The 23452-nt window shown below is 43.5% G+C and overlaps 1 protein-coding gene across 1 annotated transcript in view; it reads right to left on the minus strand.

Annotated features, from left to right (window-relative positions):
- Positions 1 to 23452, minus strand: part of mcm2 (minichromosome maintenance complex component 2) — a 53853-nt gene that overhangs the window by 4146 nt on the left and 26255 nt on the right. Inside the window, exons 12-15 of the mRNA XM_060835064.1 lie at positions 21234 to 21360; positions 13780 to 13892; positions 12504 to 12746; positions 7565 to 7747 (exon numbers count right to left, since the gene is read on the minus strand). Of these exons, the coding sequence (XP_060691047.1) occupies positions 7565 to 7747; positions 12504 to 12746; positions 13780 to 13892; positions 21234 to 21360 (666 nt within the window). The remainder of the gene's footprint in view (positions 1 to 7564; positions 7748 to 12503; positions 12747 to 13779; positions 13893 to 21233; positions 21361 to 23452) is intronic.

Below are 23452 nucleotides of genomic sequence, written 5' to 3' on the forward strand. Positions count from 1 at the left end.
TTGGGAGTTATCTACAGGCCCCCAAACAGTAGTCCGAATGTCGGATGTAAGTTGAATCAGGAGCTGAAATTGGCCGGTCGCAAAGATGTTACTACAGTTGTTATGGGGAATTTCAACATGAAGGTAAATTGGGAGAATCAGGATGGTATTGGACCTCAAGAAAGAGACTTTGTGGAGTGCTTCTGAGATGGATTCTTAGAACGGCTGGTGCTGGAGCCTACCAGGGAGAAGGCAATTCTGGATCTGGTATAGTGCAACTAACCAGAATTGATCAGGGACCTCGAAGTGAAGGAGCCATTGGGAAGTAGTAACCATAATACAATAAAGCTTCAATCTGCAATTTGAGAGGGAGAGGGTACAATCGGTAGTGACAATATTTCAGCTGAATAAAGGGAACTATGGAGCTATGAGGGAGGAGCTGTCCAAAGTTCAATGGTGCAATACCTTAGCAGGGATGACAGTGGAGGAACAATGGCAGATATTTCTGGGTAGAATGCAGAAGATGCAGGATCAGTTCATTCCAAAAAAGGAAGAAAGATCCTAGGAGGAGGCATGGGTGGCCGTGGCTGAGGGAAGTTAAGAAACATATAAAGTTAAAAGGGAAAAAGTATAACATAGCAAAGCTAAGTGGGAAAATGGAGGACTGGGTAGCTTTTAAAGAACAACAGAGGATTACTAAGAAGGAAATATGCAGAGAAAAAAAATGAGGTATGAAGGTAAACTGGCCAAAAATATAAAAGAGAATAGTAAAAGTTTTTTTAGGTATGTGAAAGGCAAAAAAAAGGTTAAGACTAAAATTGGGCCCTTGAAGACAGAAACAGGGGAATGTATTACGGGGATGGCAGAAGAATTGAATTGGTACTTCAGATCTGTGTTCACTGGGGAAGACACAAGCAATCTCCCTGAGGTAACAGTGGCTGAAGGACCTGAACTGAAGGGAATTTATATTTATCAGGAATTGGTGTTAGAGAGACCATTAGGTCTGAAGGTTGATAAGTCCCCGGTGCCTGATGGTCTACATCCCAGGGTACTGAAGGTGGCAAGAACAGGAAAGTAGATTGTACCTAATGGCTCAAGAAATCGTGAATGCGTTGGTGATTATTTTCCAGAGTTTGATAGATTCGGGATTGGTTCCTGTGGATTGGAGGGTGGTTAATGTTGTACCACTTTTTAAGAAAGGTGAGAGACAGAAAGCAGGAAATTATAGACCAGTTAGTCTGACCTCAGTGGTAGGAAAAATGCTGGAGTCTATTATAAAGGATGAAATTACGACACATCCGGATAGTAGTAACAGGATAGGTCAGAGTCAGCATGGATTTAGGAAGGGGAAATCATGCTTGACTAATCTTGTGGAATTTTTTGAGGATGTAACTCTGAAGATGGATGAGGGAGATTCAGTAGATGTAGTGTACCTGGACTTTCAGAAAGCTTTTGATAAAGTCCCACATAGGAGGTTAGTGAGCAAAATTAGAGTGCATGGTATTGGGGGCAAAGTACTAATTTGGATTGAAAGTTGGTTGGCTGACAGGAAACAAAGAGTAGTGATAAACGGCTCCATTTCGGAATGGCAGGCAGTGACCAGTGGGGTACCGCAGGGATCAGTGCTTTTTACAATATATATTAATAATATAGATGATGATATTAGTAATAACATTAGCAAATTTGCTGATGATACTAAGCTGGGTGGCAGGGTGAAATGTGAGGAGGATGTTAGGAGATTACAGGGTGACCTGGACAGTTCGGTGAGTGGTCAGATGCATGGCAGATGCAGTTTAATGTGGATAACTATACGGTTATCCACTTTGGTGGCAAGAACAGGAAAGTAGATTGTACCTAATGGAATCAATTTAGGTAAAGGGGCAGTACAAAGAGATCTGGGCGCTCTTGTACACCAGTCAATGAAGGTAAGCACGCAGGTACAGCAGGTCGTGAAGAAGACTAATAGCATGCTGGCCTTCATAACAAGAAGGATTGAGTATAGAGGCAAAGAGGTTCTTCTGCAGCTGTACAGGGCCCTGGTGAGACCACACCTGGAGTACTGTGCGCAGTTTGAGGAAAGACATTCTGGCTATTTTTTTAATAGACAAAAAAAAACAAAACTCTCAAGCACAAATATTGATATACAATTAAATCTTAAATAAATAATAACCAAAATTTAACAAAAGAAAAATACCGAGAAAGAAAAAAACTCAACTAACCAGAGTGTATAATTAAATCTCTTACATTATTCAATTAAGACAAAGAGAAAAAAAAACAACGGATAACACAGAAATTGGGCAGTGAGATACATGCTCGGAATGTGTTAACATCAAATGTAACAAAACCCGTATTCATGCGGGATTCCTCTCCCAAGGGGCCCCGGACCAACCAGGTGCGTAATCTCAATTAAATAAAAGCCCTTGTTAGGATAGCCGAAATATCTGTATTTATATAATTCAAGAAGGGCTGCCATATTTTATGAAATAATTTGGTCTTTCAGTGCACCATATTTGTAAGGAAGGGGAATACATTCCATAATTAGTCTGTGCCAATTTGAAAGTCCAGGGGGGGCCCTCAACCACCCGATTTACCAAAATATTTTTCCTTGCACAGAAAGAGAGAATAGAAAATAATATCTTCCTGTGCGTATCCAGGGAGGGAAAGTTTGAAAAGCCCAAAAGGAGAGATACAGGTTCCACTTTAATTTCTGTTCCTAAAATTTCTGTCAGGGTACTTGCTACTTTAGTCCAGTATCTATGGATCTTATGACAGGTCCATAGGCTATGTACAAGAGGGACACATTGGAGATGCTCCTGCCTTAAATTTTGCTAATCGATCCGGTGCTATATGGGCCCTATGAAGTATCTTCAGCTGGGTAGCCTGAGTTCTGTTACAGTTGGTGATTCTTCTGGCGTTTTCCCCAATCTCATTCCATGTTTCTATCGGGATTTCTTGTCCCAATTCCTGATTCCATGTTTTAAGCAGATTGTCCCTATCGCCCGATACTTCATCATGTAGTAAATGATAAATAGTACTGACGGAAGAAAGCCCCAATGGGCGTAGTACTCTACATTCTCTATCCCCGGTTGAAATCCCCATGCTCCCATTATTGGCGCATAGGGGGATGTTTTATGTGAGTTGCACTCATTTTGCTGCATTATATTCCAAGCTTTAATTGTGTTTAGTATTATAGGGCTTTTACAGTGATCCGTAATGATTTTCCTCTTGCCTGAAAATAAAAGGTTAATAAGTGGGCATTTTACTTGAGAAGCCTCGATATCCAGCCAGATTGATTGTGGATCAGACAAGACCTGATCAGCTATGTAACTTAATAGAGAACTTAACTGATATTTCCTAAAATCTGGGAAGTCCAATCCTCCCCTTGCCTGTGGAAACTGTAGCTTCTTCAGCTTAATGAGGGGCCGTCTATGATTCCAGATAAAGGAACCCAACCAGCCACATAATTTATGTAGTGTCAGCCTCGGCAGCATCACCAGAAGCATTCACATAGGGTATAGAAGACTGGGAAGGACATTCATTTTAATTAGTGCTATTCTACCCAGCCAAGAAATCCGAAGGTCTCCCCATTGCTGGAGGTCGTGCCATATCCTTTCCAGTAAATGCACAAAGTTAGCTTTGTAATAACTGACCAAATACTGGGATAATAAAAATGCCTAAATATAAGAAACCCTTCAGGGACCACCGAAAGGGAAAGTGGGATGCGTCCCATAAGTAGGGTATCATAGCAAGGCCACCCATTGGCATAGCCTCTGATTTTGAGAAATTAATTTTATAGCCTGAGAATGCGCTAAATGTATTAATAACTTGGATTGAGTGAGGTACAGACCAGAGGATTACTGAGGAATAGAAGAACATCATCTGCATAAAGGGTAATTTTATGTTTACCTGTACCAATCCTCGGGGCCGTTATATTAGGATCAGCCCGTATAGCTTCTGCTAGTGGTTGAATTATTAGCGTAAATAACAATGGCGAGAGAGGACATCCCTGACGGCAGCCCCTATCAACACTGAAGCTATCTGAACCTAATCCATTGGTAACCACAGATGCTTTGGGATTACTATACAATGTTGAGACCCATTTGGGAAACACCTTTCCAATGCCAAACCTTTCCAATGGGTAAAACAAGTGTGACCATTCAACCCTATCGAATGCCTTTTCCATGTCTAAAGAGACTACTACTCCTGGTATCTTTCCCTGATGGCAGGCTTGAATCATATTCAAAATCCTTCTAATATTATTGGATGATCTATGGCCCTTAATAAAGCCCGTCTGATCCTCCTTTATGATATGTGGCAATACCCTTTCTAGTCTCAATGCTAACGTTTTAGAAAGGATTTTAAAATCTACATTTAGTAAGGATATTGGTTTGTATGACACACAATCTTCTGGATCCTTTCCTTTTTTAAGGGTAAGAGAGATATTTGCCTCTTTCAACGAAGGCGGGAGACAGCCCTGACTGTATGTGTAGTTATACATGTCCATAAGTGGACCAGATCGAAAAATTCCTTAGCCTTTTCCAACGATCCAAAGTTATATACGGATCCTTCATGGTTGAAGCGCAGCGTCGCTGTGTAGCGTAAAGAGTACTGAATATTTAAGTCCCTTAAACACTTCTTTGCCTCATCGAATGCCTTCCTCTTTCAGACCAGAGCTGGGGAAAAGTCCTGATCTTGGAGCCTTTATAGATCATGGCTTGGAAATCTTTTCCAAGATTTCTAGAGATTTCTAAGAGTATCTGCCTCTCCTTATAGCTCTGCAGTCAGATCAGGACCGGGCGGGGGCGCTGGTCCGAGCCAGATCCGCGTATTGCAACCCAGTAGGCCCATTCCACCCTGACCTGTCCTGATCCAGCCTCCAGATTTAAAAGTTGTGGAAGCCACCGTTTGAGGAACGCTGTAAGCTGGCCTTCCTCTTCCCCTTCGGGAAGGCCCAGCAAACAAATATTTTTTCGACGATCTCAATTCTCGAGGTAGTCAATGTGATTTTCTAAGGTCTGGACTGGTTGTTCGAGTCCGGACCCGATCCACAGCCGATTACGCTGTAATTTTGGAGGTCGCGGCCTTTAGCTCCGCCCCCTGACTCGGCGCTCGATTTCCTTAATGTCTCGGTCATGCTTTTGCAGCGCAGCCGAGAGTGAGTCCTATCGGCTTCGGGACTCTTCAATAAAAGCGTCGATCTTCGCATCCAGTTTGGAGATGATTTCCACGAGGCTCGTCACCGTAGATAAGTCCCCCTGGGGCGTCTGCGGACGCCTCTGCTGCAGCTGGAGAGGGTGGGGGAGGGGCTCCTGGTTGCTCAGAGCTGCGGACTCCCTTACTTTTAGTCATTTTTACTGAAGATTAGATTGTTTAAATTTTATACTAAGCAGCTAATTAAATTAAACAGCTATTTTAAATGTTTTGGTGAGTGTGGTGGGGGTGGGTGACCCACTTTGCCCAAGTCCTGGGAGGACCACTGTAGACTCAGACTTGCTGGGTCGCCACCATCTTGGATCCCCAACATTCTTGCTATTGAGGGAGTTCAGCGTAGGTTCACGAGGTCAATTCCTGGAATGGCAGGACTACCTTACGCTGAAAGACTGGAGTGACTGGGCTTGTATACCCTTGAGTTTAGAAGACTGAGAGAGGATCTGATTGAGACATAAGATTATTAAAGGATTAGACACTCTGGAGGCAGAAAACATGTTTCCGCTGATGGGTGAGTGCCGAACCAGAGGACACAGCTTAGAATTTGTGTTGGACTAGGACTCATAACAGCACACAAACCAACAGCCACTCTCAGACAACAACTCACCAAAACGAAGGACCTGATACCCTGCATGAGCAAAACCAATGTAGTGTACAAAATCCCACGCAAGGACTGCACAAAACAATATATAGGACTAACAGGAAGACAGCTAACGATCCGCATCCATGAACACCAACTAGCCACGAAATGACACGACCAACTATCCTTAGTAGCCACACACGCAGATGACAAGCAACATGAATTCGACTGGGACAACACTACTATTATAGGACAAGCCAAACAGAAAACAGCCAGGGTATTCCTAGATTCTGGATCAGTGGTGCTGGAAGAGCACAGCAGTTCAGGCAGCATCCAACGAGCTGCTCGTTGGATGCTGCCTGAACTGCTGTGCTCTGCCAGCACCACTGATCCAGAATCTGGTTTCCAGCATCTGCAGTCATTGTTTTTACCTAGGGAATTCCTAGAGGCATGGCACTCATCCACAGATTCAATCAATAAGCACATCGACCTTGACCCAATATACTGGCCACTGCGATGGACAGCTGGAACTGACAACTGGAAGCGGCAGATTCAAACCACTACAAATGCCAGAGGAAAGATCACAGAAGCGCTTCACAGAAGGCTCCCTAGCACTGAGGATGTCACCTAGACAGGGGATGAAATGTCTACAACACAAATTCCCAACTCGGCAAACACAACCACAACAACGAGCACCAGAGCTACAAATCTTCTCACAAACTTTGAACACAGCTCAAAAATACGGGGTAGACCATTTAGGACAGAGATGAGGAGAAACTTCTTCATGAAGAGAGTGGTGGCTGTGTGGAATGCTCTGCCCTAGAGGGCAGTGGAGGTCCAGTCTCTGGATTCATTTAAGAAAAAGTTGGACAGAGCTCTCGAGGATAGTGGAATCAAGGGTTATGGAGATAAGGCAGGAACAGGATACTGATTAAGGATGATCAGCCATGATCACATTGAATGGTGGTGTAGGCTCAAAGGGCAGAATGGCCTACTCCTGCACCTATTGTCATAACTGGCCATTCTCCCCCGCCATTGTAAACTAGACTTTTTCCCAGACATTTTGGTATCTCTGCCTTTATGACCACACTGAAGAAAAAAACACCCAAGGATAAAATAACATTGTTAAAAGGGCAGCAGTGTCACATGTATATTTGAAAGTGTGTATACTGGGAGACTCCAGAGGATCCACAAGGTCTGCACTCTAAACATGCAAAATTAGGTAAGAATTCGTCACTTATAATCATAGGCCTACCAACCCTATTTAAGACAAAGACACAAGATGTAAGAGCAGAAGTAGGTCATTCAGTTTCAGCCTGTTCTGTTGTTCAATGAGATCATGGCTGATCTGGTAATCCTCAACACCACTTTCCTGCCTTTTTGCTATTATACTTTTGTTTTGTGCAGTACACAAAGAAACATTTATGCCACACTATTCCTTCATGTATCTGATATGATCTTAAACTTTCTGGAGTAATCATGTCCAGGATTCCTTGTCAGAGGATTGAAAAGAACAGGGTTAAAATTTCCAGTCAGCCTTACAGAGCTGGGAGCATTCTTTTATTTACACCCCGGTACTGAAGAAAGATCAGGATAGTTTGACTTGACATAATCAGATTACAAATAACAAAGGGGAAAAGAGTAATCCATATCCATGTATTTTATTGGTAAGGAAATCTAATCACTAGTAAAATGAAGCATTTTCAATTAGTGCTGAAAAATACAGCCATTTTCCATTTTACCACACAACAGTAGGAGTAACAAAAAAGCAGTGAAACAACTCTCCCACAGGCTCACCTTCCTCATGCTCCTCATTACACTGAACTTCTGTGTGTCAATAAAGCTTTCCAGCATGACCCGAATGGCCATGTTGACATCATCCTCCATCACATAATCTCGGAGGTGGATGCGAGCGTGTGCCTCAGCCATACGAATCATGGATTCAATGTGTCGCACTGTGATAGGAATACTGCCAGTAGCCTGTAGGAGAGAGAAAGGGTATTTTCTGTAAACCTGTATGGAACTGGCCACATTAAGAGAATGCTTAAACCTCAGTACAGATTTTGTAATTGGAAAGGCGGAGTTCAGTCTCCAACTTATTGTACATTTATCAAGTGGCAGTGTAGTGCTCATGTCGCAGACTAATAATCCAGGGGCCTAGGCTGGAGGTATGGATTTGAATCTCACCACGGCAGATGGTCAAAATTAGAGGTCGATTTAAAAAAAAATCTGGTATTTAAAGCTGGTCTAATGGCAATCACCTAATCATGTTCAATTGATGTAAAAAGCCCTTCGGGTTTTTACACGGCCTTTTGGGAAGGAAATCTGCCATCCTGATCTGGTCTAGCCATGTGAGCCCAGACTCACAGCAATGCAGTTGTCCCTTAACTGTCTTCTGAAAGGCCTAGCAAGCCACTCAATTTGTATCACATCAGTTTCAGCAATGAAAATGGTATTGACAAACAACACAGCTCTGCTTCTCCGACTTACCAATATCTGGAGGTTTGTACCAAGATTGGGAGATCTGCCCCATAGACTCGGAAAGCAGAAGGCTGACTTAGTCATATTCATGGAATTATGCCTTACAGACAATGTCTCAAACCAACACCATCATAAACCCTTTCCAACCAACAGATCTACTGAAAGGGATGGTGTAATGATACACAGTTGGGAGTAACCATCATTGACTCTGAACCCCACCACAAAGTCTCACATTAATCTAAAGCATCAGATTAAACATGGGAGGGAGTCCTCTTGCTGACTAATATCTTGCATCCCTCTTCATCTGAGGAACAACAGGTCCGACACATTGAATATAACTTGTAGCAAGCTTGGAAGGTAGCAAAGGCATTGAATGTACTTTGGGTGAAGGATTTCTGTGCCCAACACCAAAAGTAGCTCAGTAGCAACTCTACTGACCGAGTCCTAAAGGGCACAGATGCTATACTTAGTCTGCAGCAAGCGATAAGGGAACCAACAAGAGGGAAAAATTGATATGACCTCATCCTCACCAAGTTAGCTGCTCTTGTTGCATTTTGAACTTCTCTACCCTAGGGAAAACATCATTGCTATTCACCCTATCTATGCCGCTCAGCGTTTTATAAACTTCTATAAGGTTACCCCATAACCTCTCGTGCTCCAGTGAAAAAATTCCCAGCCAATCTGCCTTTCCCTATAACTCAAACCTTCCAGCCCTGGCAACATCCTGGTGAATCTTTTCTTAACTCTCTGCAATTTAGTAATATCTTTCCTATCGCAGGGCAATCAGAACTATACACAGTACTTCAAAAGTGGCCTGACTAAGGTCCTGTACAACCTCAACATGATGTCTCATTTACAGTTCCTCATTCCGCCCATAGGACTCGAGAGTGCTTGCCTCCTCATTACATCCTCCCTCAGCACAGATGTGATTGTTTCCAATCAGTAATGCTATTCCACCCTCTCTGCAGTTTGTTCCAGCCTCCTTGTAAACCTTATAACCTGCTGGGTTTAGTCTCTGGCCCTGACCATCCCACAGCCATGTTTCCATAATGGCTACTAGATCACAGTTTCTAATTTGAAACGGTGCCTGCAGTTTATTTACTTCGTTCCTTAGACTCAGCGTATTTGTATAAAGAACTCTAATTTTGGCTGAACTGTCTAAATCTTACCTTCAGCATCTTTTATTATTTCTCCCTCCTGGCTTACTCTTGATATAGAAGCAGGACATTCAGCCCATTGACTCCACACCACCCCTCTGAACAACATCCCACCCAGAACCACCCTCCTACCATATCCCTGCATTTCCCACAGCTAATTCATCTAGCCTACACATCCCTAGATACTATGGGCAATTTAGCATGACTAATCCAAATAAAATGCACATCCTTGGACTGTGAGAGAAAACCAGAGCACCCAGAGGATATCCACACAGACAATGGGAGATTGTACAAACTCCACGCAGATAGTCGCCTCAGAGTGGATTCAAACCCAGGTCCCTGACATTGTGAGGCTAACCAGTGCTAAACCAGTGAGCCGCCTTAATACACTCAATACACTTTTTAAAAGTCCCGCCTTGTTCATTAAACTTGCCCAGCTTGCACACTCCAGAAGACTCTACCTTCTCCTTACATCCTGACCTGCTGCACTGAATCTCACCCCTCATACAAGTTCTCCACTCAGCCTCTGATCCAAAGAAAATCTTCATGTATCTAACCTTGCTTCATAATTGATGTTTTCCAATCCAATCAACATCCTCAAACACCTTCATGGTATTCTCTAGTCTAATTACCCTTTCCTATACTGACAGTACTGTATCCAGTCCATGTAGTTGGATTACTTTATAGATTTCCAGTGTAATGTCCCCATTCTTATATCTCAGCAAATAAGTGTCCCACGTGACTTCTCAACTGTCTTTTCTTCCTGTCCAGTCACCTTCAGGAATCTGTGGACATTTCTCCAAATGTCAGGTTCCTACCATTTATTGTACGTTTCTTTGCCTTGTTACACATAAAAACAGAAATTGCTGGAAAAGCTCAGCAGGTCTGCAGCATCTACGAAGAGAAATCAGAGTTAACGTTTCAGGTCCAGTCACCCTCCCACAGAACTTGACTTGTTAGTTTAGTTGACTTTCCTCAAAAGCATTATATCACTTTTCATTACACTGAATTCTATTTGCCTCACTTTTCCATCCACCTGACCTGTCCATTGTTCTATTTAGTCCAAAGTTTTCTTCTCATCTACCACATAATTTATTTATCATCTGCAAGCTTCCTAATATTGCTTCTATGTTTACATCTAGACCATTGATATATACTACAAATAGCAAGACACCTTTTATAGAAACCTGCAGAACCATGCAAATGTATTTACGTCAGTGATGACAATTATTTTTTGCTTCCTGTCTTCAATTTTAACTTCAGATTCAACTTGCCCCGTGCCTTGGACCCCACAGGCTTTTACTTTCATGACAAGTCGGCAATGTGGGATCTTGTCTAAAGCCTTGCTACGAGAAAGTGAGGACTGCAGATGCTGGAGACCAGAGCTAAAAAATGTGTTGCTGGAAAAGCGCAGCAGGTCAGGCGGCATCAAAGGAGCAGGAGAATCGACGTTGCGGGCTGAATCCTGAAGGGCTTATGCCCGAAACGTCGATTCTCCTGCTCCTTTGATGCTGCCTGACCTGCTGCGCTTTTCCAGCAACACATTTTTCAGCTAAAGCCTTGCTACAGCAAACAGACTCCCTGCCCTAACTGAGTCCTATTTGTTACCTCGCCAACAGCATTTGTTTAGCAGCTATTATGAAGAATATTTGAGGAGTTTTGAAGTGAAATCATTATTTATCTAGAATACTAAACTGCCATAGTTGCACCCAGAGGGCTGCTCTTAGAAACAAATATCTGGTGGTGGTTTAATCTAAGGAATGGAAGAGGGTGAAAACGATCTCAACTGGAGCAGGAATGAAACCACACTATTGGCATCATTCTGCATTGCAAACTAGTCATTCAGCCAACCAAGCTAACCAACTCGATTTAAATAAATTACAAACAGTTAACCGTGGATTACCAAGAGAAAGCGATGTTCAATAAATCTTAAGGGAGTTCTATGTGTGAGGGTTACAGATATAAGTGCACAATCTCAAAGAATCCAATGTTAATGCACAGGTGAACCATATGGAATTAGGAGGGTATCAACTTAGATATAAAACTGAAGAGTTGTCATTCAGATTTTAAAGTAGGTGGCAGTTCACTACTTTGTTCAATGTGTACACTAAATTATACACACTAATATTTACACAGCACAGAAACAGGCCGGAGAGGTACTTGCTGGCATTTGTGGTTCACACAGTGTGCTCCCAGTGTACTTCATTCAAAACCATTACCACATTCAATTCTGTTCTCCTTATCTACTTCTTTTAATGCCTCTACGCGCTTTACCTTAACAACTCTACAATGTAACAGGCTCTATGTGCTTAATATCAGACAGCGTTTTGCTTATTTCAAACTGACTGAAAATAATTTCTTGCTCGTTGAACAGTTTTTGAGATTCTTGATGCTCTGATATAGTATCTTGAAACACAGCAACATCAGGAGGTGGATTTCCTATTTATGCATTGAGTGGCTAGAAATTGGATTGCACTGCTCAGGTGTGTGGTGGAGACAGTTCAAATGCAGCTTTGAAAGAGAATGGAATCATAATCTGATGAGAGAGGATTTTCAAAAATCCAAGTGGACTAGGATGGAGTTACTTTTACAGAGGACTACCATGGACACGAAAATCTGAAGGGTCACCACCTGAACTGGAACCATTCTAAGATGTAAAACTAGAAATTGAAAGAAAAAGGTATTACATTTTATTAACATATTCAGAAATTTTTAAAACAATGTTTGAAATGTTAATTTCATTGTTACTGAGTTTTCAAAAACAAAGTCACACATGTGAATGGTGAAGCAAAGAAAATTGCTCTATAATAACAATTCTCTATAGTCCCAGTTCCTCTTCAGAATTATTAAGAGGAAGCAATGGTACAGGGGCTCAGAATACAGGACCCTGATATCTTGAAGACGTAAAATCAATAACACGGACAGACAGCGCGAAAAAGGGTGTCTAAATTTGCGGATATACAAACAGCAGGAAAGAGAAGAAAGAAAGCAGCACATTGACTCTGTTCAGATAGTTATTGAGACGATAAAGGAACTATGAGGAAATCTTCAAACAAGCACAAGTGAGGGTCAGAGTGGAAAACGAATAGCTTTCTTACCATCGACTCTTTACGGAGGTCACTGTACATCTTGGCCACTTTGTCCTGGTCCATCTGGTTCAATTTGGGATGAACCTTCTCTTTGCCATAGATTATGTATTTTTTCAGCAGTTCCTGTGGAATGGGATCCACCCCATATGTGTTTGGCAAGTAAGCTTCTTCTGCATCTCCATTCATACAGTCTTTATTGCTTGGGTGGTTTTTGATATGACTGGCCACAACAAAGCGAGCCAGTAATTCATCCTATACAAGACAAGATGGTGAAAATCTACAGCTGTCATTCGGTGATATGTAGCATTAAAAAATTCTCAAAATAATCGGGAATAAGGAAGGATGGCAGTGTCCCAGTAGTACAAGGCACTAGGTTTTCAATTGGTTGAAAATTTACAACACGGGAAGCCATTCAGACCATTCTTGTATCTGATAAAATTTATCCAGCCGAATCCAATTGTTAGCTCTCGGTCTGCAGCTCTCTGAATAAGAGCACCATGAGTGCATATTGCAAATGAAAAATAAAGTTCTGAGGGTTTCTCCCTCATCACCCTCAATGGGGCGGCACATTGGCTCAGTGGTTAGCACTGTTGCCTCACAGTGGCAGGGACCCAGGTTCGATTCCTGCTTTGGGTGACTGTCCACATTCTCCCCATGTCTGTGTAGGTTGCCTCCAGGTGCTCTGGTTTCCTCTCACAAGATGTGCAGGTTAGGTGAATTGGCTATGCTAAATTGCCCATAGCGCTCAGGGATATATAGGTTAGGTACATGAGTCAGGGGTAAATGTAGGGGAATGGGTCTGGGTGGGATGCTCTTCAGAGGGTTGGTGTGGTGTGGACTTGTTGGGCCAAATGGCCTGTTTTCACACAGTAGGAATCCTAATTCTAAAATCCTTTAAGAAAGTGAAACCCAGGTTCCCATCATCAATCACCTGGGTGAAGAAATTCTCAAATTCCTTCTTGCCTTTCTACCAATAACTTAATTTAAAACCCATGGAATGTTGGCCTTATTTCAAGTAGGTTGGACACCTTACTGAAACTGTATAAAGTACTGGTGAGACCACATCTGGAGTACTGAGAGCAATTTTGGTTCCATTATTTAAATAAAGAGGAGTAGTGATTTTACTGCTCCTTGGATGCTGCCTGAACTGCTGTGCTTTTCCAGCACCACTAATCCAGTTATCTCAGTAATGGGCATAGCCAATTTATTTGGCTCTAAGTAGGTGGTGTAATATGACATTTATATCAAAAATACTATGCGAATGAGGAGCAATTTTAAATCATACCTGAACAGGGTCAATGGTGTCTCTAACAACACAAAGAATGTCAAATCTGGACACAATAGGCTCTGATAGATCCACATTTTCCGCAAAGGTCAAAGAAGGATCATACCGGCCACCTGAACAGAGCAAAGGTACATTAAAAACTTTAAACATAGTCTCTCAGATGATCCTGAAAAAGTTATTTCACTATTCATCGATAATACCATAACATGCAACGGCAAAATAATGATTCAGCCCATCAAATCTACTCCACCATTTAATGAGATCATGGCTAATCTGACAATCCTCAACTCCACTTTCCTACCTGATCCCCATAGCCTCAGATTCCCCAACTGATTAAAAAATTGTCTATCTCAGCATGGAATATATTTAATAACTCAGCCCTGTCAAATGATCTCATCACATACCAAATATGGTAAAGATCGGCTTGGAACATTTCTGCCCATTCCAACACAGGATCTAAAGCAATAATACAAGAATGTTAGATTCTGTGTGTCAATGTTCCCAATACTGAAAGCCTGTAGCTTGCTTTAATTTTTCAAGTAAACTATAAAAATAATTCAATGGCATTCAGAAGTTAAGCTTTACCTTCACATTCAGGTCCTGGCCAAGATTTTTTCCTACCCTCCCACCCACAAAAATGTAGATCATTCATCATGTAGACTCTTGCCTTGCAGAATTAGAGTGCATGAAATTCATGACAGCAATGGATTTTCCTAAATTTGACATTTGATAAGGTGCTACAGAAATTTCAAGACTCTTTGTATATACAATAACTAGACAAAACCTTGTACTGGACAAGAGAGGGACTTTGCTCCAACTGAAACAGTTAAAATGCACTTTAAAAGAATCATGATTTCTCCAGTCTTTTTACCTTTTAAGATACAATAGACCAGCTGTATTTTTCCAGTAAAAAATGAGGTCTACAGATGCTGGAGATCACAGCTGAAAATGTGTTGCTGGTTAAAGCACAGCAGGTTAGGCAGCATCCAAGGAATAGGAAATTCGACATTTCGGGCATAAGCTCTTCATCAGGAATGAGGAGCGTGTGCCAAGCAGGCTAAGATAAAAGGTAGGGAGGAGGGACTTAGGGGAGGGGCGATGGACATGCGATAGGTGGAAGGAGGTCAAGGTGAGGGTGATAGGCCGGAGTGGGGTGGGGGCGGAGAGGTCAGGAAGAAGATTGCAGGTTAGGAGGGCGGTGCTGAGTTGAGGGAACCGACTGAGACAAGGTGGGGGGAGGGGAAATGAGGAAACTGGAGAAATCTGAGTTCATTCCTTGTGGTTGGAGGGTTCCCAGGCGGAAGATGAGGCGCTCCTCCTCCAGCCGTCGTGTTGTTATGTTCTGCCGGTGGAGGAGTCCAAGGACCTGCATGTCCTCGGTGGAGTGGGAGGGAGAGTTAAAGTGTTGAGCCACGGGGTGGTTGGGTTGGTTGGTCCGGGCGTCCCTGAGGTGTTCTCTGAAGCGTTCCGCAAGTAAGTGGCCCGTCTCCCCAATATAGAGGAGGCCACATCGGGTGCAGCGGATGCAATAGATGATGTGTGTGGAGGTACAGGTGAACTTGTGGCGGATATGGAAGGATCCCTTGGGGCCTTGGAGGGAAGTGAGGGAGGAGGTGTGGGCGCAAGTTTTACATTTCCTGCGGTTGCAGGGGAAGGTGCCGGGAGTGGAGGTTGGGTTGGTGGGGGGTGTGGACCTGACGAGGGAGTCACGAAGGGAGTGGTCTTTGTGGAACGCTGATAGGGGAGGGGAGGGAAATATATCCCTGGTGGTGGGGTCCGTTTGGAGGTGGCGGAAATGACGGTAGATGATACGTTGTATACGGAGGTTGGTGGGGTAGTAGGTGAGAACCAGTGGGGTTCTGTCTTGGTGGCGGTTGGAGGAGCGGGGCTCAAGGGCGGAGGAGCGGGAAGTGGAGGAGATGCGGTGGAGGGCATCGTCGATCACGTCTGGGGGGAATCTGCGGTCCTTGAAGAAGGAGGCCATCTGGGCTGTGCGGTGTTGGAACTGGTCCTCCTGGGAGCAGATGCGGCGGAGACGAAGGAATTGGGAATATGGGATGGAGTTTTTACAGGGGGCGGGGTGGGAAGAGGTGTAAATGAGGAGAGTGTGCCAAGCAGGCTAAGATAAAAGGTAGGGAATGAGGAGAGTGTGCCAAGCATACTCTCGATGACAACATCGATGACTGTATCGGCGCTGCCTCGTGCTCCCACGAGGAGGTTGAACAGTTCATCAACTTTACTAACACCTTCCATCCCGACCTCAAATTCACCTGGACTGTCTCAGACTCCTCCCTCCCCTTCCTAGACCTTTCCATTTCTATCTCAGGCGACCGACTCAACACAGACATCTACTATAAACCGACTGACTCCCACAGCTATCTGGACTACACCTCCTCCCACCCTGCCCCCTGTAAAAACTCCATCCCATATTCCCAATTCCTTCGTCTCCGCCGCATCTGCTCCCAGGAGGACCAGTTCCAACACCGCACAGCCCAGATGGCCTCCTTCTTCAAGGACCGCAGATTCCCCCCAGACGTGATCGACGATGCCCTCCACCGCATCTCCTCCACTTCCCGCTCCTCCGCCCTTGAGCCCCGCTCCTCCAACCGCCACCAAGACAGAACCCCACTGGTTCTCACCTACCACCCCACCAACCTCCGTATACAACGTATCATCCGCCGTCATTTCCGCCACCTCCAAACGGACCCCACCACCAGGGATATATTTCCCTCCCCTCCCCTATCAGCGTTCCGCAAAGACCACTCCCTTCGTGACTCCCTCGTCAGGTCCACACCCCCCACCAACCCAACCTCCACTCCCTGCACCTTCCCCTGCAACCGCAGGAAATGTAAAACTTGCGCCCACACCTCCTCCCTCACTTCCCTCCAAGGCCCCAAGGGATCCTTCCATATCCACCATAAGTTCATCTGTACCTCCACACACATCATCTATTGCATCCGCTGCACCCGATGTGGCCTCCTCTACATTGGGGAGACGGGCCACTTACTTGCGGAACGCTTCAGAGAACACCTCAGGGACGCCCGGACCAACCAACCCAACCACCCCGTGGCTCAACACTTTAACTCTCCCTCCCACTCCACCGAGGACATGCAGGTCCTTGGACTCCTCCACCGGCAGAACATAACAACACGACGGCTGGAGGAGGAGCGCCTCATCTTCCGCCTGGGAACCCTCCAACCACAAGGAATGAACTCAGATTTCTCCAGTTTCCTCATTTCCCCTCCCCCCACCTTGTCTCAGTCGGTTCCCTCAACTCAGCACCGCCCTCCTAACCTGCAATCTTCTTCCTGACCTCTCCGCCCCCACCCCACTCCGGCCTATCACCCTCACCTTGACCTCCTTCCACCTATCGCATCTCCATCGCCCCTCCCCCAAGTCCCTCCTCCCTACCTTTTATCTTAGCCTGCTTGGCACACGCTCCTCATTCCTGATGAAGGGCTTATGCCCGAAACGTCGAATTTCCTATTCCTTGGATGCTGCCTAACCTGCTGTGCTTTAACCAGCAACACATTTTCAGCTGTATTTTTCCAGTGTCTATTTTTAATTCAGAATTTTGAAATTTGAGATTTCCTTTTTATTAACTTGGAATATAAATAAAAAGCTAAACAAATCCATCCATTTTCAACACTTAAATCAGTAAATTTTGCTAAGCATCTCATTTGTTGACGCTCAATGCCAAACATCTTTTTTTAAAAAGGTCCCTAAACAATAGCAGCTCACTCAAAGACTTGCAGAGATTATATTGTAAGCATCAATTGAATGTTCATAAACATTCTACGAGCAAAGTTTGTGCGAAGATTTGTAGCTCGGGTGCTTGTTGTAGTGGTTCTGTTCGCCGAGCTGGAAGTTTTTGTTGCAAACGTTTCGTCCCCTGGCTAGGAGACATCATCAGTGCTCTGAAGCCTCATGCGAAGCGCTTCTTTGATGTTTCTTCCGGTATTTATAGTGGTCTGTCCTTGCCGCTTCCGGGTGTCAGTTTCAGCTGTCCGATGTAGTGGTTGGTACATTGGGTCCAGGTCGATGTGTTTGTTGATGGAGTTTGTGGATGAATGCCATGCCTCTAGGAATTCCCTGGTTGTTCTCTGTCTGGCTTGCCCTATGATAGTAGTGTTTTCCCAGACGAATTCATGTTGCTTGTTGTCTGAGTGTGTGGCTACTAGGGGTAGCTGGTCGTGTCGTTTCGTGGCTAGTTGGTGTTCATGTATGCGGATTGTTAGCTGTCTTCCTGTTTGTCCTATACAGTGTTTTGTGCAGTCCTTGCATGGTATTTTATATACTACATTAGTTTTGCTCATGTTGGGTATTGGCTCCTTTGTTCTAGTAAGTTGTTGTCTGAGCGTGGCTGTTGGTTTGTGTGCCGTTATGAGTCCTAAGGGTCGCAGTAGTCTGGCTGTCAGTTCTGAAACGCTCCTGATGTATGGAAGTGTGGCTAGTCCTTTGGGTTGTGGCATGTCCTCGTTCCGTGGTCCATCTCTTAGGCATCTGTTGATAAAGTTGCGCGGGTATCCGTTTTTGGTGAATATCTTGTATAGGTGTTCCTCTTCCTCTTTTCGCAGTTCTGGTGTACTGCAGTGTGTTGTAGCTCTTTTGAATAGTGTCCTGATGCAGCTTCGTTTGTGTGTGTTGGGGTGGTTACTTTCATAGTTTAGGACTTGGTGTGTTGTTTTCCTGTGTACCCTTGTGGTGAATTCTCCGTTCGGTGTTCTCTGTACTATCACGTCTAGGAATGGGAGTTGGCTGTCCTTTTCTACTTCTCTCGTGAATCGAATTCCTGTGAGTGTGGCGTTGATGATCCAGTGTGTTTTTTCTATTTCCGTGTTTTTGATGATTACGAACGTATCATCGACATATTTGACCCAGAGTTTGGGTTGAATTTGTGGTAGGGCTGTTTGTTCTAACCTTTGCATAACTGCCTCTGCTATGAGTCCCGAGATTGGTGATCCCATGGGTGTTCCGTTGATTTGTTCGTATATCTGATTGTTGAATGTAAAGTGTGTAGTGAGGCACAAGTCCAGTAGTTTAAGTATGCCGTCTTTGTTGATAGGTTCCGCCTCCTGTTTTCTGTTCTGTATGTCCAGTAGGTTGGCTATTGTTTCTCTGGCTAGGGTTTTGTCAATCGAAGTGAACAGTGCCGTCACGTCGAATGAGATCATGGTTTCTTCTTTGTCTAGGTGTGTATTCCTGATGGCGTCCAAGAATTCCTGTGTTGATTGTATGGAGTGTTTGGATCCGCTGACCAGGTGTTTCAGTTTCTGTTGTAGTTCTTTGGCCAGTTTGTATGCTGGTGTCCCTGGTAGTGATACTATGGGTCTGAGTCGGATGTCTGGAAGCGGCAAGGACAGACCACTATAAATACCGGAAGAAACATCAAAGAAGCGCTTCGCAGGAGGCTCCAGAGCACTGATGATGTCTCCTAGCCAGGGGACGAAACGTTTGCAACAAAAACTTCCAGCTCGGCAAACAGAACCACTACATTCTACGAGCAGCAATATAAATGACAAGATACCATGCAAGAACTGAAAAAAAACACATCGGACAGACAAGTAGGTAACACGAACACCAACTGGCCACCAAAAGTCATGACCTACTATCACTAGTTTCCCTACACACAGACAAAGAAGGACATCACTTTGACTGGGACTACACACACATCCTAGCACAGGCAAAACAAAGACACACACACACACACACACACACACACACACACACACACACACACACACACACACACACACACACACACACGTTCTTAGAGGCATGGCAGTCGAACCAGAACTCCATCAATAAACACCAACTTAGATCCTATCTAACTTCCCTTGAAAAGAAAACCTGAAATGACATCACCCACTTAAGAAACCAAGACCTATAAATAAAGAGGTGGGACATACCTGCAGTGCTTCACCAGAGACTCTCACTGATTATGTTACCTAGTGTGCTGACAAAACGTCTCAAAACAAACTTTCAAGCTCAGCAAGCTAACTTACAGACATATCATCAACCTGAGCTACAAATCTTCTCAAAAGTCGATCAATAACCAAAATTTGAGTTATCTAATAAAGGAGAAATGGTTGCTAAATCACGAGGCATACTTCCTACTCTATAATGAATAATACAAAGAAACCTAACCCCAAGCAAACATGGTCTTGATCTTCATTTCTAAGATGTTGAACCAAGAACACCTTAGCCTTTCAGCACGGTGTAAGACTTGAATTTGAATTCAAGACCACAGACTTGCATTTCGTGATAACTCTACCCAACTCGGACTGCTGGAAAAGCAGGCTTCAGGCAATAACTGAACCTGCAGAACACTGCCTTAAATAAAGTTTTTATTTTGAGTAGTATTACAGAATATCCTATAGTACTTCACAGCCAATTCAGCACTTTTAAGTGTCGTCACAACCAAAATGTAGAAAATACTGAAGAAAATTTAGCAACAGCTAACTCACAAAAACAGCAGAGAGAGATAAATGCCCAGGCATTTTCATATAAAAATGATTGTGAGATGAATATCATCTTGGATTAAGAGTAGTCTTTCCCTGCTCCTCTTTGAAGTCGTGTTTTGGGAATCACTTGCGTTTAAGGGCATGCAGACCAAGCGGTGGTTTACGGATTCATCTCAGAGGCATCACAGTGCTCTGTCAGTACTACATCGAGTGTGTCAGCCTAAAATCGATGTTTAAGTTTGAAGATTGGGACTTCTCAGTCTTCACACTTAAGAAGACACAACTACTACCCACAAAATAAATTCAATACTATAGATGAGATATTGGTAAAATTTCATCAATTAAAGTCAGTGGATTATCTGTCATTTCAATTGCAAAGGTAGATTTAGCTTCACTATATCTGGGGCTAATGAGTACACTATTCCTCGAGGAGACCAGAACCATTGGTAATTGATTTTGTTTTATTTTCAATCTGTACAAGTCAGTTGTAATTAATTCGAATAAGGGGGATTTGTTTTTGCTGAATGCTTTCCAAAAACTGGAAATATAGAGGCACTTATTAGATCAAACACATCCTTCTACTTCAACTAGCATCATTCTCATAGACACTTATCACAAAAATGGAGTTGCTGACTAATCAGTCATCAATCCTTCAACAAGTTAGCATTGGCTGCAGACAAGGTACAATGAAAACCTCAGGCCAACAAAAGTCTTTTCATGCTCAAGTGCTCTCTGATATACTGAGCAAGCCACTCAGTTATATTAAAAGGTGTGCAAATGTTGCATGGACAGTAAAGTGCCCAAGGATATCCTGTGTTTGTGAAATATGCTACAAGGATAAAAGTTCTTGTGCACTGCATATCTCAATGTTTTTGTAGCTTTTCCTCCAAGTCTCACTGATCAACAATACATTCTGATCAGTGCAACCTGAAGCCAGTTTGGGTCCTAGATTCTACAATACTTTGGAAGTGTTGATTGATTTATTTTTACCTATGGGATTGGCAGCAGCAATTATTGTGCATCTGGCCTGCAGAGAAGTCACAATACCAGCCTTAGAGATGGAAATGCTCTGCTGTTCCATAGCCTCATGAATACTGGTCCTGTCTTGTTCATTCATCTGAAAGTTAAAAAGCAGTGTCATTACACATGTTTATTCTTCCATCAGCACCACCAAAATAATTTCTTATTATTATAATTCCTGCTTGTGAGATTTCGCGGAGTAAATTGACAGCCATGCCTGTTATGTTATTACATTTCAAGATTACTTAAAAGCCCGTAAAACACTGGGAAGGTCAGGAGTCATGAAAGACACCATATAAATGCAATCTATTGTTTTAGTAAATTTTTAAATAGTGTCTACAGGAAGCTGGTTTGATTCTCAGTCTGTACAATGTGATGTGGCTGTGGGAGAATAATACGGAGAAAGTGCGGACTGCAGATGCTGGAGATCAGAGTCAGAAAGTGTGATGCTGGAAAAGCACAGGCAGTCAGGCTCCATTTGAGGAGCAGGAGAGTTGTCGTATCGATCATAAGCTCTTCATCAGGAATGGATCAGCTGAGACTTTATTCCCTCGAGTATAGCAAGTTGAAGGGTGATCTTGTAGAGGTTTATAAAATCATGAGGGGCATATACAAGGTGAACAGCAAAAGGTCTTTTCCCTAGGATAGGGGAGTTACAAACTGGGAAGCATTTCTTTTAAGGTGAGAGGAGCAAGATTTCAAAGGAAGTGGAGGGGCACTTTTCATGCAGAGTTTGGTGTGTGTATGGAACAAGCTGTCAGAGAAAGTGATTGAGTCATGTACAATTACAACATTGAAAACACATATCGACAGGTACACATATAGGAAAGGTTTAGAGGGATATGGGCCAAACAGAGGCAAGTAGGACTAATTCAGTTTATGCAAGCTGGTTGGCATGAATAGGTTGGGCTGAAGGACCTATTTCCATGCTTTATGACTCCATTCTCTGTGCAAGGAGAGAGATGGGTGAAGGGAAGGAGTAGCTACAGTTCCAAGTATAGGTGCCTCTTTCTTGATTTTTCTTCATTCTATCACGTGATGTGGATATTGCTGGCAGGGTCAACATTTATTACCCATCCTTAGTTTCTCAAAAAAGTCAGGAGTCAGTTGAATTGCTCAAAGTCGAGAGTCACATGTAGGCCAGACCAGTAAGGCAGATTTCCTTCCCTAAAGGACAGTGACCAAATGTTTCTCCGTGCAAAATAAAATGGCAATGCATTGCTAGCACTGTTGCCATCAAGGAAGCTATTTTTAATTACAGAATTTTATTGAATTCAAATTCCATCAAGATGGGATTCAAACCCATGACTCCAGAACATTTATCTGGGGCTCTAGATTCCTAGTTGAAAATGTGTTGCTGGTTAAAGCACAGCAGGTCAGGCAGCATCCAAGGAATAGGAAATTCGACGTTTCGGGCATAAGCCCTCTAGATTCCTAGTCCAGTTACCACAACACCTCTGCCTTCAATTACTTCCTAGGTGTATTTCTCCCCCTTCAATTCTCAGGAAAGGTATTTATGGACAACACCTTGTCACCTTTTAAGAAGGTAACATTTTGTCTGAAACAAGTTCTGATGCAACAGAGTGTGTTGCTACAAAACTCGGAAAGCAATGCGTGGAATCACAGAATTCCTACAGTGTGGAAGCAGTCCATTTAGCCATCGAGTTCACATTGAATCTCTGAAGAGCATCCTTCACACCCTATCTCTCTAACCTTGCATTTCCCATGGCAAATCCACCTGGCCGGCACAACCAGGGGCAATTCAGCATGGGCAATTCATCCAACCTACACATTTTTGGACTGTGGGAGGAAATCAGAGGAAACCCATGCAGACACAGGGAGAATGTGCAAATTCCACACACTCGTCCAAGCGTAGAATAGAACCAGTGTCCCAGGTGCTGTGGGACAGTAGTGCTAACCACTGAACCACGATGCAGTACAGTTGAGTCAACTAAACTGACGTCAGACTGGATCTACAGGCTGCTTGCGCTCGGATCATGTTTTCCTCCCAGATAAGATTTAGTGAACCAATTAGCTTTATGTAACAAGCTGGTAGCTTTACTTTCTTGGCCTTTTCATTTCAGATGTGTTTTCAACCAGAATTCAAATTATCAGTTTATGATGGTGTCATTATTATGGTCCAATAACAAGCACTAAGTTATGAACTTGGGCAAGTAACAAATGAAGAT

This window comes from Hemiscyllium ocellatum, chromosome 14, assembly GCF_020745735.1.
Source record: "Hemiscyllium ocellatum isolate sHemOce1 chromosome 14, sHemOce1.pat.X.cur, whole genome shotgun sequence".
Taxonomy (NCBI): Eukaryota; Metazoa; Chordata; class Chondrichthyes; order Orectolobiformes; family Hemiscylliidae; genus Hemiscyllium; species Hemiscyllium ocellatum.